At 34.6% G+C, this 17,842-nt stretch overlaps 1 protein-coding gene across 3 annotated transcripts; it reads left to right on the top strand.

The window, feature by feature from the left end:
• The first annotated feature begins 526 nt into the window (after positions 1-526).
• Positions 527-16,302, top strand: LOC114371174 (protein fluG-like). 3 transcript variants are annotated; one of them, XM_028328613.1, is made up of 19 exons: positions 622-738; positions 917-983; positions 2,017-2,268; positions 3,453-3,520; positions 3,622-3,737; positions 3,812-3,917; positions 4,331-4,487; positions 4,578-4,673; positions 4,918-4,966; positions 5,647-5,906; positions 6,845-7,017; positions 12,434-12,554; positions 12,627-12,679; positions 12,772-12,901; positions 13,292-13,437; positions 14,055-14,243; positions 14,547-14,779; positions 15,461-15,597; positions 16,005-16,302. In XM_028328613.1, the coding sequence occupies exons 3-19, from the start codon at positions 2,098-2,100 to the stop codon at positions 16,065-16,067; spliced, it is 2,268 nt and encodes a 755-aa protein (XP_028184414.1). In that variant the 5' UTR covers positions 622-738; positions 917-983; positions 2,017-2,097; the 3' UTR covers positions 16,068-16,302. The 3 variants fall into 3 exon arrangements, with proteins under 3 accessions (XP_028184412.1, XP_028184414.1, XP_028184413.1); XM_028328611.1 differs by lacking the exon at positions 917-983 and having other exon boundaries at positions 527-738; XM_028328612.1 differs by lacking the exons at positions 622-738; positions 917-983 and adding an exon at positions 993-1,015.
• Positions 16,303-17,842: the final 1,540 nt, after the last annotated feature.

Genomic DNA, 17,842 nt, shown 5'->3' with positions numbered 1-17,842 from the left:
AAGTTAAACTCGTTGAAATATATTATAATTGGAAAAAAATCCTTAACATTAGAAAAAAAATATTAAATAAAATATAAAAAAGCAAAAAAATTAAATAAAACAATATAAAAATATTAAATAAAAAAATATATAAAGATATTAAATAAAACAACATATAAAATATTAAATAAAACTAAAAATATTAATTTAAATAAAAGAATTTACGATTTTAAAATCGTAAATAATTTAGGACTTCAAAATTCCATTTAAAAAAAATTAAGAACGTATTACAATTAAAAACAAAAATTCTTAACATTAGAAAAGAAAAAAAAAAGTAAAAGTCATAAGATAATTTAAGATTTTGGACTTAGAAATTGTGAGATATCTTCTGATTTTTTTTTTAATATTTATTGTAATTTAGAGAAAAAATTATCGCCACAGAATATCCTATGTACTATTTTCTGTAAGAAACATTTTTCTTTACGTAATGATAATACTTAAAACTTAATTTTAACACTGTATATTATATAGTCCCGAACCCAATGTTCTGTATGACTCTAACAAGTTCTGACTTCTGAACACACGGAGACACTGAAAATGGAATTGAGTGAGTTGAGAAAAGCGGTGGAAGAGGTGGAGCTGGTGGACGCTCATGCTCACAACATAGTTTCTCTCGATTCCAACTTTGCTTTTATCCATGCCTTCTCTGAAGCCTATGGTGATGCTGTTACTTTCTCACCACACACTCTATCTTTCAAGGTAACTCAACTTCTTCTTCTCTCTGCCTTTTTCAACACCTTGGTCAATGGTCAATCACCTTTACTCTCTTAGCTTTTTGCTACACTTGCTTCATCTACTTTCTGTTACGGTCTTGGAACAACATTTTTTCTTTTGGTTTTGAATTTTTCTAATTGTTTTTTTTATGCTGCGGATTTAGAGTGATGTAGATTGATATTTCTAACGGTCAAAAAGTCAACGGCTCTGAACTAACTTGGGTTGATGAGGTGTGTCATCTGTGAACATTCTTCACTCAATGGTTGGTCACGAATGTTTTTTTTTTATTGGCAAATTTGTTAGTTTTGTTACAAATGTCAATTGGAAGATTCGAACCGTGACCTCTCCCCCGCCCTTCCTCCTTTCCCAATCGCTGGGTCAACCTTATATCTCCGGTTGCTCACCTATGTATTTGTTGTGGACAACCTTATTGTTGCAGGATGCCACATTTTTGTGAAAATGAGTAGTTATTGAACGTTCAAAAGGATTTGTAGTTTTGATTTTGGGAATTTAAATAAGAGAAATGCTAGAAAACACTCTCTAACACATTTTTGTAACATACTCTCTACTATTATTGACTTCAAATTTGTTAGAAATCACAAAATTATGTGGGTCATAATAGTCCTTATTAAATGAGCCTCATTTGTGAGTTTATAGTTTTCAATAAATTTTAACCACTAAAAAAGAATGTGTTCAAAACAGTATGTTGGAGAATGTATTGCTAGCACTCGCCTTTAAAGAATATTGCATTTAATTGATTATTTTGGGTTTTGGCTGTTTGCTTGTTCTTAAGGAGGATTACATTCTGCAGTCACTGTATTAAACAAAGAAAACAATCTATGCTTAGATTATATTAACAGAGATATGTATTTCTTTAGTGATAAACAGAAGGTAAAGCGAGGAAATCAAATAAGATTAACCCTTCTTCATCTTCTGTTCATACAGAGCAATACATAAAATTTATTATGTTTTAAACTTACTGTTTTGTATAGTACTTCATAAGTGTAAGCTACTCAAAGTGCCTGCAATATGAATGCAAACTTATCAAGTTCCTCAACAGTTATGTTACATGAGTCAGGTTGACTTTTCCATGAACGATAGTGTCTCTGTCAATTTGGTGCTGATCTTAGCATATACTATGTATTAGTTTACACTTGAACGTTCAACCAATATTTGCTAAAGTATTATCTTGTAGAATTTTTGTTACTGAAACTTTATTTTTAGTCACGAATCTTATTATGATTGGCTATTATGAAATGTCAGAGAAATTTAAGAGAAATTGCTGAGCTGTATGGATCCGAGCTATCTTTGCAAGGTGTTGAAGAACACCGTAGAGTATCTGGAATGCAATCCATCTGCTCAACATGCTTCAAAGCTGCAAGAATCTCTGCCATACTTATTGATGATGGCTTACAATTGGACAAAAAGCATGATATAGAATGGCATAGGAGTTTTACACCTCTTGTTGGTAGAATCTTAAGAATTGAACGGTTGGCTGAGGAAATCCTTGATGAGGTGAGATACCTAAACACATTCACTTTTAATCTGCATTCCCATTATTATTAGGCATCTTATATTGTTTTAGGTTCTTTATTGTTCTCTTTATTTTACTTGTATTGGTAGCCATGCCATCTACATAGTCTGTTCTTCTCTTGGGTTATTTTTTTTCTTATTTTTTTGCTTGCTGAAATTCCATTGCAGTATTTCATTTCAACTTGGTTACTTACGCAGGAAGGAGAATAATATATTCGAATCCCTACTGTATTTTTTAAGCTAGAGCTTAGGCCTTCAAAATTTGAGACATCTGTGTTACTTGCTTTCTGTGCAAGTATTTGATAATATTAAGTAATAAAAACAAAAGTTTTGAAACAACGAGACAAAAAATGTTGTGTTTTGCTAGATTCATTCTAGACCAGTAGTTTTGCTTATGGACTTTCATTATGGGTGCATTGATTCCAAATGCTTCATTTGCTTACTTATTTACAGGGTTTTTTAAAGTGTTTTCTGCTAATTAATGTTTGAATGTCTTGAGCATAATCTGTCTGAGAATTTTCATTAAGTAGGGATTCCGTAGTCTTTGTTAGAAATAAAAATTTCAATTAAATTATACTTTAATTAACTTTATATCATAACTTCAGTTTGGATTTTGTGAACTTTGAGTGTTAAACAATAACCTACACATGTGCCCATGGATAGCTTCAAGGAAAAATAAAGGAAGAAAGAAACTGACAAGAGATTTATTTTTCAACATTTTACATCCTATTGTGTTTGACTGGAAAAAAAGGAATGTTATCCTTATAGTCTCTAGGATGTTTAGATGTCCAAGACATCTGAGCATGACAGTAGGCCATAAAGCTGTTTGCTTTCTGAATTCTGAGAACCCTAATTGATCAAATGAGGATGCATTCTCTGCTTTGCTTGATGCCTATAGTTATATAATTAGTCATATCAAATTTTGTTTCCTTTTTTCTTTTATTTTTCTGAACAATGAATGTTTCATTATCTTTGGGGATTATTATGCAGCTGTTAAGTCTCAAATTGCAAATTTGAAGAAATTAAATCTTGTTGGGGAAGATGCAATTGCTCAATTGCTTATTTTGCCAACTCCTGTTTAATTGCATCCTTCTATTTGCAATTGTATTTATATTCTGCCTCTAAGTATAAGCTATTTATATATCTAAATCTGATGTTCCCTGAAGGACTTGCCTGATGGATCTTCTTGGACAGTGGATTCATTTACTAAAGCATTTGTCTCAAAGTTAAAATCATATCCTTTATATGTCTCTCTTGCTCTCCACACACACATAATGTGGTCTTAGCTTTATAAGTATATAATGTTTTAGCTGGATTCCTTAGCAATACTGTTACAGTTTCTGGTGAGATCTTTGGATTGAAAAGCATAGCTGCATACCGCAGTGGCCTAGAAATCAATACTAATGTGACTAAAAAGGATGCTGAGGAGGGGCTGAGGCAGGTGTTGATTGGTGAGTAGGGTGTGCAGTTTGGTTTTAATATGATCTGTTTCAGGATATTCTTACTCATCATTCTATACTTTCAGCTGGGAAGCCTGTCCGTATTGCAAACAAAAATCTTATTGACTACATCTTCTTACAAAGTTTGGAAGTTGCTCAATCCTATGACTTGCCAATGCAGATACACACAGGGTAATGGATGGGTTTCAATTGTTTTATATAATTGTGGGGAATATATGATAAAAGCTTGGGACGAGGGTAGCTCTTTGGGAATTTCAAAAAATTACTCAGCTAAGTTCAATTGAAACAATTTGAGTTTCTAAGTGTTTAACAGGACCTAAATTAATGAGGTTACTTGAACATGTAAATCATGTTGAGCCGGGACTATCTTACATTCCAGTCTCACCACCACACTGATGTTAGTAAGATGATATTAGTACGTGCTTTGCCCATTTCTAGGATTTACCACACTTCTCCTAAATGTCAAAGAAGCAGCTTTTTTTTCTCCTATTTACAGCTGTCAGGGCACAATATCACTGTGATTTTCTGCTTGATAATATCTCCTACTTTTACTTATTATACTAATTTGTTCTTTTGTTTACTAGCTTTGGGGATAAAGATTTGGACATGCGACTGTCCAATCCTCTTCATCTACGTGCAGTTCTTGAGGACAAGAGATATTTGAAGTCTCGGATTGTTCTTTTACATGCATCCTATCCATTCTCAAGGGAAGCGTCATATCTAGCATCTGTTTACTCACAGGCAAACAATTTACAACTCAATGGCTTGGTATTAGTATGTTTGAAATTGAATTGCTGGTTAACTGGCAGGTAACACAATCTTCTCCTTCAGGTCTACCTTGATTTTGGACTGGCAATTCCAAAGTTGAGTGTACATGGGATGATTTCTTCAATGAAAGAGCTATTGGAGCTGGCTCCAATAAATAAGGTGACAATATAAGAAATCCAAATAAATTTTACTAAGAATAGAAGTTTTCAGGTATAAGTACCATGCGCTAAAAAATAGGACAATAAATCATGTGTTATGCGTAAATTGCAAGCGACTAAGAATCTTATATAATGAAATTAGAATCTTTTTGAACTTGAGTTATCAAACGAAACATCTCAATAGCAAGGGAATGACTTCTGGCCACAACATTTGATGTCTCACAAGAATTAACTTTGCAATGCAGGTGATGTTCAGTACTGATGGCTATGCATTTCCTGAAACATTTTACTTAGGTTGGTTAATATTTATTATTACAGCTAATATTCTTAGTGCTTTGTTGTGGTGTTTGAATTTCTTCTGCTTATTTTCTCTTGCATGTTGCCATCTGAAGTGTATCTTATTCTTTTTGTCACGAAATATATGTTGTTTGCTTTGCTGCCTTGATATATACACCTGAGTACCTGACTCATGAAATTTCGACACCAGTTACTTGTTTTGTTTAAGGTAGTTGCTAGTTTCCCGGTAGGTCTACTATGGTTGCCAGTTTTCTTTGTTTTTGCATATTGGCATGTTTATGATATTTTGAACACTGAAATGTGATTCTGTCCACATCATATTTAAGGATTCTCTCTCTTGATGTTGTAGTTTTCATTAAATTTTAACCAATTAGAAAGAGTGTGTTAGAGAGAGTGTTCTTAGCACTCTTGATAAATATATCAGATTTCAGATATTATGATTTCAACTTATGAGCCTTTGAATATTTTAAGTTCTTAACTTTTTTTGAGCCCAAAGGCTTAGAATGTGGCAAACAAGTTGACGTCCTGATTCTACAGAACTAATGCTTGAAATTCTTGTACATTAAAAATGAGAGCGATGTTAAACTCTTTGTTGCTTCTACTGTCTTTGAAAATTTCCACCTCTTAACTCATGATGTGAATATTACTGGTTAAAGCTATGAGTTTTTCTTTCACAGGTGCGAAGAAGTCTCGCGAAGTTGTTTTCTCTGTCCTACGTGATGCATGCATTGATGGTGATCTCTCAATTCCTGAGGCTGTGGAAGTTGCAAAGGACATCTTTGCTCGAAATGCAATCCACTTCTACAAGATTAGTTCAGCTATTGGTGTTGTTAGTTCACATAGTAATTTGCCCCAAAAGCTGAATGATGGCTTAGACATTGATTTGTCACTTGTTCGTATCTTGTGGGTTGATGGTTCAGGACAGCATAGATGTCGTGTGAGTTTCCCTCTAGTGTTCCATTACTTCATTGTTCATATCTATTGTAGCTTGAAACCTGTTATTTGTGAACCTTGGGAGAAAAATGTTTCAATGCTCAAATGGTAGAACACTTCTTTATTCTTTTTACATTTGGAATCAAATTGAATTGCATGCTTGTCACAGACTCACACCAATCATGCTGTAAATTGTAACTTTCATATTTCATTCTATATATCACATTAGTATGGGAAAGAAGAAAAAAAGATGAAATTCACCCATGAAATAATATTATCTATCATTTCGCATCAATACATATTGTATCAGTTGCATTATACCATTCTGTCTTCCAGGAGAAAACTAGTATAAGAAATTTAGCTGCATTTTTTCTTGCACTTATGTTTTTGGTAATAATTGTCCTTAAGTGCTACTGCTATTGTGAAATTTCTCCAAATGCGGGAGTAGATTGGTAAAGTTCTTGAAAATAGTAAGCTACGATTGAATAGTTGCCACAGTGAACAGAAGTCAGGAATAACATTGGATGCTAGATACATTTTCAATCTCAAGAGAAACTATTGCAAACTAAATTGACTTGTAACTGGTTTACATAACCCCTTACTGGACTTATAGACACATCTAGGATACTTAGTTCAGGTTTATGTCACAAAGTGAAAAAATAAAATGAAAATTTCCCCCTGTTGACTGAGACATTAACTTCAAATGTAAATATAATTAGAAATCACAGAGAAGTGTTCTTGACATCTTGCTGTCCTTTTTTACCTCTTGTAACTTGTAATACAGAATACCCCTCATTCTTTGTGCACTTACTGTGAGTGGAAATTTATGTCTCTTAGGCACTTAAACTTCTGGCTGTACAGGCCCATAAAAGATCAATACACACAGTTTAGGAATTCTTTTCTTTAAATTACATATTGTGATGAAGTCATATTTTATTTCAGGCGGTTCCTAAAAAACGTTTCAATGATATTGTTGCAAAGAATGGGGTTGGCTTAGCATTTGCGACTTTGGGATTCTCTTCTTATATGGATGGACCTGCAGACGGGTCTGGTCTAACTGCAGTTGGTGAAACAAGATTAATGCCTGATTTGTCTACTCTAACAAGAATTCCATGGTAACTAGTATTTTTCCTAAAAATCAGCTGCTCTGTTATATGTTTATTTATTTCCTATTATAAATTAGGAATAGTATTCAGCCTATTAATTAGATATATTTAGGATTCCTAATTAAGGTTGTACAAATCAGGAATTAGGATCAATTGTCATTAAAGTAGTTATAAATGCTATGTATTATTTGTAGAGATGAATGGAGAGAAGAAAAGGCTGAAAAGCCAAATTTCTAACATAGTATCACGAGTCTCCATGACAGCAACGTGAATCTTTCCAGTTTTGTGTTCGCACTTGATTCGTGATTGTGAGTCTTTCCAGTTTTGTGTTCGCACTTGATTCGTGATTCTGTTTCTGTTCTTCGTCTTGGTCCTTGCTTAGCCGCACGCACGACACTGACGCTCGTTTGTTTGCGTGTGCTCCTGGTTTGTTCTTGTAATTCTCTCGTTCGTGGTTCGTGTTTCAGTTCCTGGTTCTTGTCCCCTTTTATTTTTGAGCACGAGCTCTTGGCTTTTTTTTCATGACTATGGAGAATCTTTGTGTTCGCTTTAACGGCAAGAACTATGCTGCTTAGGAGTTTCAGTTCAAGATGTTCTTGAAAGGGAAAGGCATGTGGGGACATGTCAATGGGTCCTCCTCTAAACCCACGGCCATGGCTGAGTTGGCAGCTTGGGAGACGCAGGATGCCCAGATTATTTCTTGGCTTTTGGGGTCCATTGAGCCTCTAATGGTCAATAACCTGCATTCATTTTCTACTGCCAAAGACATGTGGGACTATCTCAACCGCATTTTCAATTAGGACCATTCCGCCAAATGCTTTCAGTTGGAATTGGACATAGCCAATTACAGTCAGGCTAATTTCTCTATTCATGAATATAATTCTGATTTCCTGAACTTATGGGCTGAACACTCTGCTATACTTCATGCTGCTGTTTCGAAAACTTCTTTGGCTTCTGTTCAAGAGGTTTATGAGGTCACTAAACGGGACTAATTCCTCATGAAGCTTAGACCTGAATTTGAAGCTGTACGTGCTGCTCTCTTAAATCGCCACCCACTTCCCTCTCTGGATGTGTATGTGTTGGCGAACTGCTTTGGGAAGAACAACGTCTTCTCACTCAAGCAGCTCTGTCCCGTGACTCTTCTGTTTCGGAAGCTATTGCTGTTGCCTATACTGCCCAGGATAAAGGCAAAGGTTGTGATACACGACAAGTTCAATGTTATCCGTGCAAGCAATTTGGTCATATTGCTCGCCATTGCACCAAGAAGTTTTGCAACTATTGTAAGCAACGTGGTCATATCATCACGGACTGTCCCACTAGACCACCATGGCGTCAGGTGCAAGCTTTTCATGCAGCTAATTCTATGACTGAGACACCCACTTCTGTCCCAACCAATGCTGATGCCTTAACTCCAGAGATGGTGCAGCAAATGGTGCTTTCTGCATTAGGCATCCAGGGTAAGTCTAATGATATATCTTCACCATGGTTTGTTGATTCTGGAGTCTCCAATCATATGACTGGTACCTCGGAACATTTAAACAACGTTGGCACTTATAATGGCACTCAAAACATTCATATTGCTGATGGTAATACTCTTTCAATCACTGCTGTTGGTGATATTACTCCTTCCTTTCGTGATGTATTTGTCTCTCCTGGACTTGTTTCTAATTTAATTTCGGTTGGACAATTGGTGGATAACAATTGCAATATTAATTTCTCTCGGGCTGGTTGTGTTGTGCAGGATCAGGTGTCGGGGAAGGTGATCGCGACGGGGCCTAAAGTGGGCAGATTATTTCCACTCCAGTTTACTCTACCTAGACTTTTTGTCTTTTAATTGTACTGGTGTGCCAAATAAGTATGAGCATTGGCACAAAAAGTTGGGTCACCCAAATTCAGTTGTTTTGTCTCATTTACTGAAAAATGGATTCTTAAGCAGTAAAATTACCATTCCTGGTTCATCCCTTTAACTGTTCTGTATGCAAACTTACTAAAAGCAAAACCCTCCCGTTTCCTTCTAATGCTCATCGTGCTGACAAATGTTTCGACATTATTCACAGTGATGTTTGGGGTATATCGCCTATCTTATCACATGTCAAGTACAAGTATTTTGTGACATTTATTGATGATTATAGCCGCTTTACTTGGATATATTTTCTCCGTTCTAAAGATCAATTTTTCTCCATGTTTAAGACATTTTTGGCCTACATTGCAAATCAATTCCACACTAGCATTAAGATTTTGCGCACCGATTCTGGTGGGGAATATATTTCTGCTGAGTTTCACACGTACTTGCAGCAACAAGGCATTATTTCTCAACGTTTATGTCCATATACACCTCAACAGAATGGTGTTGTGGAGCGAAAGCATAGGCATTTGCTTGATGTCACACGAGCATTACTTCTTTAGGCTTCGGTTCCTTCTCATTTCTGGGTTGAGGCATTGACCACTGTTGTCTACTTGATCAATCGCCTTCCCTCCCAGGTTCTTGGCGTCGATTCTCCTTTCTTTCGACTTTATAACATACAACCGAGTTATGATGACTTCACCGTTTTGGTTGTGTATGTTTTGTACACCTTCCACCTTCGGAACGTCACAAACTTGGGGCTCAGTCTGTTCAATGTGCATTTATGGGTTATGGTACCACTCAGAAGGGTTTTTTGTGTTATGATGTTGTTGTCCAGCGTTTCCGTATCTCTCGGAATGTGGTTTTCTTTGATCATCAAGATTTCTTTCCATTTGTTTCTCCTAGTGCTAATGATTTTGCTACTCTTCCTTCTTTTCCTAAGGTTTCTCATGCTACGGAACGGTTTAAACCAGGCTATGTATATACTAGGCACCCTCTTGCCCCGCCCCTTCCCGACTCTGAACCGTCACCTGAATGTACACCAATAGCACCTTGTAGATCCAACCGCATTTCTCGTCCACCAGATAGGTATGGTTACTCCCCTACTTCTCTTACTGCCACTTTATCTAGCATTCCTATTCCTACATGCTATTCACAGGCTGTTATGGATGTGTGTTGGGTCAAAGCTATGCAAGAGGAGTTGCAAGCACTTCAGGAGAATTATACTTGGGATATTGTTCCATGCCCCCCTAATGTCAAACCCTTGGCTGTAAATGGGTGTATTCTGTCAAACTTAATTCTGATGGTTCTTTTCATCGTTACAAGGCTCGATTGGTTGCTTTGGGAAACAAACAGGAATATGGAGTGGATTATGATGAGACATTTGCACTTGTGGCCAAAATGACTACTATTAGAACTGTGCTATCTATTGCTGCCTCCAAGGGCTGGTCTCTCCATCAAATGGATGTGAAAAATGTCTTTCTTCATGGTGACCTAGCTGAAGATATTTACATGACCCCTCCACAAGGTTTGTTTTCTTCTTTTGTTGCTGTATGCAAGCTCAAACGTTCTTTATATGGTCTAAGGCAGGCACCACGGGCATGGTTTGAAAATTTTCAGACTACTCTCCTTGGATTTTCTTTTACTCAAAGTCGATATGATTCTTCTTTATTTATTCAAACCACCGCAGCTAGTATTGTTCTTCTTCTTATTTATGTTGATGATATGGTCATTACTGGTTCTGATCATGTGTCAATACAGCACCTCAAACGACAACTTCAAGCTTCTTTTCATATGAAGGATCTAGGCAATCTTAACTATTTTTTGGGTCTTGAGGTTAATTCTCATCCCAAAGGTCTCTTTCTTCATCAACACAAGTATACTGACGATTTGATCTCTTTGGCTGGTCTCCAATCTGCTGCTCCCTTGGATACTCCTCTCGAAGTTAATGCCAAATATCTTTGTGATGAGGGTGACATTCTACCTAATCCTTTGTTGTATCGTCTGTTAGTGGGTAGTCTTAATTATCTGACTATTACACGTCCTAACATCTCCTTTGCAGTCCAGCAGGTTAGCCAATTTATGCACACTCCTCGCCATCTTCACCTAGCTGCTGTCCGACGTATCATTCGTTACTTGAAAGGTACTTCTCATAGGGGCCTATTCTTTCCTACTGGGACGTCTCTTAATTTGGTGGGTTATAGTGATGCTGATTGGGCAGGTTGCCCAGATACTCGAAGATCTGTCACAGGTTGGTGCATGTTTCTTGGTTCTGCACTTATTTCTTGGAAAAGCAAAAAGCAAGCTTGGGTCTCTAAGTCTTCCACTGAGTCTGAATATCGTGCTATGTCTCTAGCCTGTTCTAAAATTATTTGGCTTCGTGGTCTTTTAGCTGAGCTTGATTTCCCTCAAACCGAGGCTACACCTCTCTATGCTGACAATACTAGCGCCATTCAGATTGCCGCCAATCCAGTCTTCCATGAACGAACCAAACATATCGAAGTGGATTGTCATTCCATTCGTGAGGCTCTTGATAATCGTATTGTCTCTCTTCCCCACATTACCTCGCAACTTCAGCTTGCAGATATATTTACCAAGGTTGTTCCTCATCCTCGCCATCAGTTTCTCAATGATGCTCCTTGGCCGCCCGCATCAATTTGAGGGGGGATGTTAGGAAAGGAATTCGCTGGACCATTATTATCTTCCTAAAAATCAGCTGCTCTGTTATATGTATATTTATTTCCTATTATAAATTAGGAATAGTATTCAGCCTATTAATTAGATATATTTAGGATTCCTAATTTAGGTTGTACAAATCAGGAATTAGGATTAATTGTCATTAAAGTAGTTATAAATGCTATGTATTATTTGTAGAGATGAATGGAGAGAAGAAAAGGCAGAAAAGCCAAATTTCTAACAATATTATGTAAATTTCAAATATTCTTCATCAAATGTATAATGAATGAAAAGATGAAAGTAAAATATCTTGTTTTCTGTCCTTTAAATAAAGGGATCAATATGTTGAAATTGAATTGCTACTTAGCCTCCTCCCCCCCCCCCCCCCCCTCCCACCAATTGTGAGATATAGTTGTTGAGTTACAACTTTCTTCATTTTTGGAGGGTATGCTCTGTGTAGTTGTTTTCAGTCCTTATAAATTGTATGAAGTCTTCAAAACAGTGAACCTTCCAATTTACCTCTCTCAACTGGCATTTTATTCTGTCTCATATCATTAAAGATTTGGGAGCAGATTTTTTTTTTTTTATTAATATCCTATATTTTTCATTTCCTAATGTCCTTTTCTCATTTCAATTTGGCATCATTTATCTGTTCACAATTTTTCACTAATGTTTTGTTTATCTTGTTATGTAAGTATGGTATTTCTTTTTCTTCTTTCTGTTAGATAACTTTTGTATATGATTGTTGACGTATTTGTTAATTAAGTAAATAGCAATTGCATGGATCAAGAAGTTTTCTTCCTTAATGGAAGTCATCTTAAGGTGTAGGCTTTTTTGTTTTACAGAATCTTGAAAAGTCAGGTCGAATTTGAATTTTGTTAACTAATGCAACTGTCTTTTGTATAGGAACAAGCAAGATGAAATGGTTTTAGCTGATATGTGTGTTAAACCTGGTGAAGCTTGGGAATATTGCCCAAGAGACGCCTTAAGAAGAGCTTCTAAAATTCTGAAAGATGAATTTGACTTGGTACGAAGCAGAGTTTGTCTTATCTGTTGGGAAGTATTCTGTGTTTAACTTTTCCTCTGCTTCCACTTCCAGGAAATGAATGCAGGATTTGAGAATGAATTTATCCTCTTAAAGAGCATAACAAGGTATCATATATGATTTTATCTATCTTTTGATCTGAATAGTGCAATTTACTGTGGCAATTAGTTAAATTGTTGAGGGAAAAAAAATCATTCAGGGAAGGTAAAGAGGAATGGATACCATTTGACTCGAGTCCATACTGCTCTTCATCGGCATTTGATGCTGCTTCCCCCATACTTCATGAAGTTGCTGCTTCTCTTCATTCCTTGGGCATTTCAGTAGAACAGGTAAATAGGAATTTCTAACATGATCAAATTGTAAATGAAGATATGATTTGTCTTTGTATATTTTCATTAAATGCTATTTTTTTTATCTTCAATTGCTTTCACATAAATGAGACCAGATTAGTTTCAAAGTAATTTTGAACCTAAACCTAATAATGACAACATGTAACCAGAATAATAGTCATTACCAGGACTCTACCAAAACAGTACATTCTCAAAACTGAATGTAAGCATTGAAAAGCCCAACAAACATGAACAATTTGGATATAAGCATGACCAAGGTCCTTAAAAGGATCATCCTCTTTAGCATGTTTAAAGACATTGCTTGATACTTCTTTTCCAGTTGTCACATTATATGGCCCAACTTTTGAACTTATCTTTTTTGTATTGTAGTTACATGCTGAGGCTGGAAAAGGTCAATTTGAGCTGGTTTTGAAATATACCGTTTGTACTAAAGCTGCAGACAACTTAACTTTCACCCGTGAAGTTGTCAGGGCAATTGCTAGAAAGCATGGCTTGCTGGCAACCTTTATTCCAAAGTAAGCGGCAAAGTTTGTTATAGGTTTGATCATATGCTATCTGTGTAATTCAGATTTTTGAACCAAAGAGAATCAAATTTGCATCGTAAGCCTGCCTTGAAGACTATACCGGCATATTTGACACCATCTAGACATAATTGTATTGTGATGTTGCATATCTATTCTATTTTATCCCTCAACTATGGAGGCCCGTGCTTGTATCTTTTATGGTGAAAAATCCTGATTGTGTGTGTAAATAAAATACCCTCATGATTTCAATATACGCTATTTTAACAATATTTGAACAACACCAATAGCCTTTGAAAATATAGTTATACCTCGGAGCTGTTTCTCCTTTTACCACTTTAAAATACCCAGAAATTTAAAATGTTAAAATAAATAATTTTCAATCTATTTGCTTACAATCAATTCTTTTATCATAAAATTATTAATAATATATGTTTTTAATTTCCAACGCAAACATATATATATATATATATATATGCTATTACAGAGGGTTATGTATAGACTCTAGTTTATAAAACTTAATTACAACTGATGAACTCTCTTTATTGCATCTAGTGTAAAGATCAAATGTAAACATGTTGAAGTAACAGTTTTCTGTTGTGATATTGAAGGTACGCATTAGATGATTTGGGTTCTGGATCCCATGTTCACCTTAGCTTGTCGCGAAATGGCCAAAATGTATATATGGCATCTGATAGATCATCTAAGCATGGAATATCAACTTTGGGAAAGGAATTTATGGCTGGAATTCTACATCATCTACCTTCAATTTTGGCATTTATAGCACCACTCCCTAACAGGTTGCTCTTCCCAGTATCTTATTCTTGCACTTTTGACCAAAACTGAGGTTATTGTATGGCATTATCATACTACTAATTTTGTTAGCATTGGTAAAGCTTAAGTTGTTACGTGAAAGACTAGGATTTTTTTCCTCACTAACAAGCATTATAGTAAAATAGAAATGTGACATTCATACATTTGTTAATCTAGAGTTAAAAAGGAGTAACATATCAGCTAGTGACCATCTTTTGAACTTCTCTTATTTGTTACTCTTGAAATTATGCTGCTATGTTTTCTTACTTTGCTATTCAAATTCCTTGAAGTTATGATCGATTACAACCCAACACATGGAGTGGTGCATACCTTTTCTGGGGAAACGAAAATAAGGAGGCTCCATTGCGAGCTACGTCTCCACCTGGAACTCCTGATGGTCTAGTGAGCAACTTTGAGATGAAATCATTTGATGGTTCTGCCAATCCATACTTGGGCTTAGCTGCCATACTTGCTGCTGGCATTGATGGACTTCGTAGGAAGCTTTCTCTTCCTGAACCTGTTGGTAAGATCATAAATCCTTTATAATATGGTGTGTAACAGCATGCATTGTGAATAATGTTTTTTTATATCTACCATAAGCTTTTACAATATTCAAATAACTAGTGATTTTGTGTTAGATTGTATTAACTTATGGAAGAAGTTATATGTACACACTTCTTTCATCATATTATGATTCTTCTGAAATCTTGCAAGCAACTTGATCAGCAATGTTTTTCTAGCTGGCATAACATAGCTCTGCTGGCTATGCATCACAATGAAGTTAAGAGTAAATTACACTGATATCTTCTGAAGTTTTTCAGATTGCACACATTACACTGACACCCCTTATACATTACACTAACTGACATCGTGTACCCCTAGAAAGTTGTTTTAAACGTTACAGAAGTTTGGGAATTATGTGCAATAAAAAATCTCTGGGGTATCATTGTAATTTACTCTGAAGTTAATTCAAGAATCAGGGATGCACGTTGCATGCGGATAATCAACTGGATTTTATTTACTTATATCAAGTTTGAATTACAAATTTGCAGCCATTTCCCCCCTTTTCTCTTTCATGTTCTCAGTTCTTTATACCAATTTGCATAATGGTTGCATAAATTTTTGTTAGGTTCTTATAATTTTCAGCGCTTGTATATAAAAATATCAATTGAACAACAAACTTCTCGTTTCATGTGTGATACAGATACAAATCCAAATCCGGAAACCCTTCAGAGATTGCCAGCATCACTTTCTGAATCTTTGGATGCTCTCAATAAGGATGACTTCCTTAAGGAATTTATGAGTGATAAGTTGCTAACTACCATAAAAGCAATCAGAAAGGTATGTATCTGGTTTAGATGCTTTTAAATTCATACTTATAAGGTCAATATAAAATGCTTTGACACGTAGATAGTTTCTAATTGCGGTCTGCCTTTGCTTATTTGAGATTGAAAAAAAATAGAAAAAGTGAAAAGAGAACCTTCTTTTCTTTTCTTTTATTGAATCATGTTTTTCAAAATTTATTTTTATCCGTTCTTAAATAATTTTGGTCCTGTACCAAACCATCAAGAGCTTAACCATGCTTTATCTTGCTTATATAAAATGATTTGGGTTTACTATCTTTTTAGTCCTTAAACTTGTTATGATTTCTGTTAGTGACTAACTCAAGGATCACAGCTGCTCTTATCTTTTCTATTATTTTCGTAGCCAAGGTGCTAATTTTGATGCTTAATGTGACTTATTGTCAGGCTGAAATTGATCATTACACGAAGCACAAGGATGCATACAAGCAACTCATACACCGTTATTGAGCTAGTTGTTTTTTGTTCCTGTGCAAGACTGTTCAGAGCATAGTTTAGATTCTGGTGAAGGTGAATTCTTCGCATTGAACATTTGTCGTTGCTTGCATTTACACTTGAGCTTTATGGTTCAGGGTAAAAACAGTAATGGCCATATCTGTATTTTTATCTATTATGTATCTTATTGTTCTAGAAAGATATGAACTAATTTATCCAATGTCCATTGCTCAACTTCATCTTTAAATTACTACCAGTTGCGAGTGATTTTAAGTTTCAAGATTTCAAATTTTTAAAAATTAAAACTTGTTTTCTGTTTTTAACTGTTAGTTTTTTGGGTTTTTTTTTTTTTCCACTTTTAAAAACCTGTTGCCAGTTTTAGAACTATGACTCGTATTGCCATTGGTCACCAACATATTAAACGGCGCAACCTCATCACTGCCTGAGGCTTGCACCAATTCCTAGTATCTTCTCACCCCTTAATATAGTCATGAATTAAAACTCTTACATATGAGTTTGGGTTATCAAGAAAGTGTAACTCAATTGGTTAAGCTGGATAGGAGTTGTTGTAAATCTTCTTTTATCTGTCTTCAATTCCTTCGAAAATATAAATTTGAGTTTATCGCTTTCTTTCTCATCATATCTCAAGTTAGAGTTTTTTTTTATCAATAATTTAATTAAACTAGTAACTATCTTATTATCTGAAAGGATTAGTATTTTTTTATAATGAAAAAATTATGTTAGTTGGATCCTAAGAGTTCACCAAAAAAGGAGAAACTTAAGGTTTAAAGAATGTTTATATAAGTACTTATAAATTATCAATAAAAAAATTCTCATATAGACAACGAAAATTGAATGCATGTCTTTTTACCATGAGTATGTTTCTTACTTATGAAGTAGGTTATCCTTTGTTGGTGGCTAATATTTATATGTATAACTTTTGTTCATGAATAGTTTAATTTTCATGTATTTATAAGAAATTTGTGTATCTTAAGTACTTTTTGAAATTTGATTATTGATATAAAAATATATTTTATTAAACCAAATAAAAGTTACTTTAACAATCTCTTCTAAAGAGAATATTTAGTTATGGCTTAATTTCATATTTTATTTAATTTACTATTATCATTTTATAAATTTTATTATCTTCTTTTACACATTTTACATACTTCGTTTTAAATGATAATGCATTTTATCATTCAAGTTAGTTATTTTTTGCATTTTACCATAATGTTTTTTCAATTTTTGTATAATCACTCGATTGAGATTTAGTCATGCTCAAGACTTTTTATCCCTTTCTAAGAGTACATTCTATGGAAATTGAACTCGGGTCTTTTTTTCACAAATTTAGCCTATGTTGTCAATTCAGTTGCAGTCATTGGATAATTAGCAAGTATCTTATGCATTGTATGGATAATTTAAAATTTTATATAATATTAATTATTAAACATCCTAAAAAATATTAATGTTTTTATCTTGATAATATATTAAATATTTATTTATTATTGAACATTTTTTTATAAAATATCTAGAGAAGTAATAAGAAAATATTATAAGAAAAAATAACATTATTACTGAAGACACATTAGCATTAATTTCTTTATAATTAGCGGGAGAATGCTACGTGGAAGAAGAGTTGTGACTTTTTTTATTGTGTTTTATAAATAGCATTCCGTCAACGAGAAGTGAGAATTAACAAATTGAGGGCTTTTTCATCAATTAAGGGTAAAAAAAATTTGAATTTTCCAATCGGGTATATTTTAAAAAATTACCTAAAACGGGACAAGTCG

Source organism: Glycine soja, chromosome 10 (assembly GCF_004193775.1).
Source record: "Glycine soja cultivar W05 chromosome 10, ASM419377v2, whole genome shotgun sequence".
In the NCBI taxonomy this organism is placed as follows: Eukaryota; Viridiplantae; Streptophyta; class Magnoliopsida; order Fabales; family Fabaceae; genus Glycine; species Glycine soja.
Note: the sequence above shows the minus strand (reverse complement) of the source record. Positions and strands in the feature narration are given on the sequence as shown.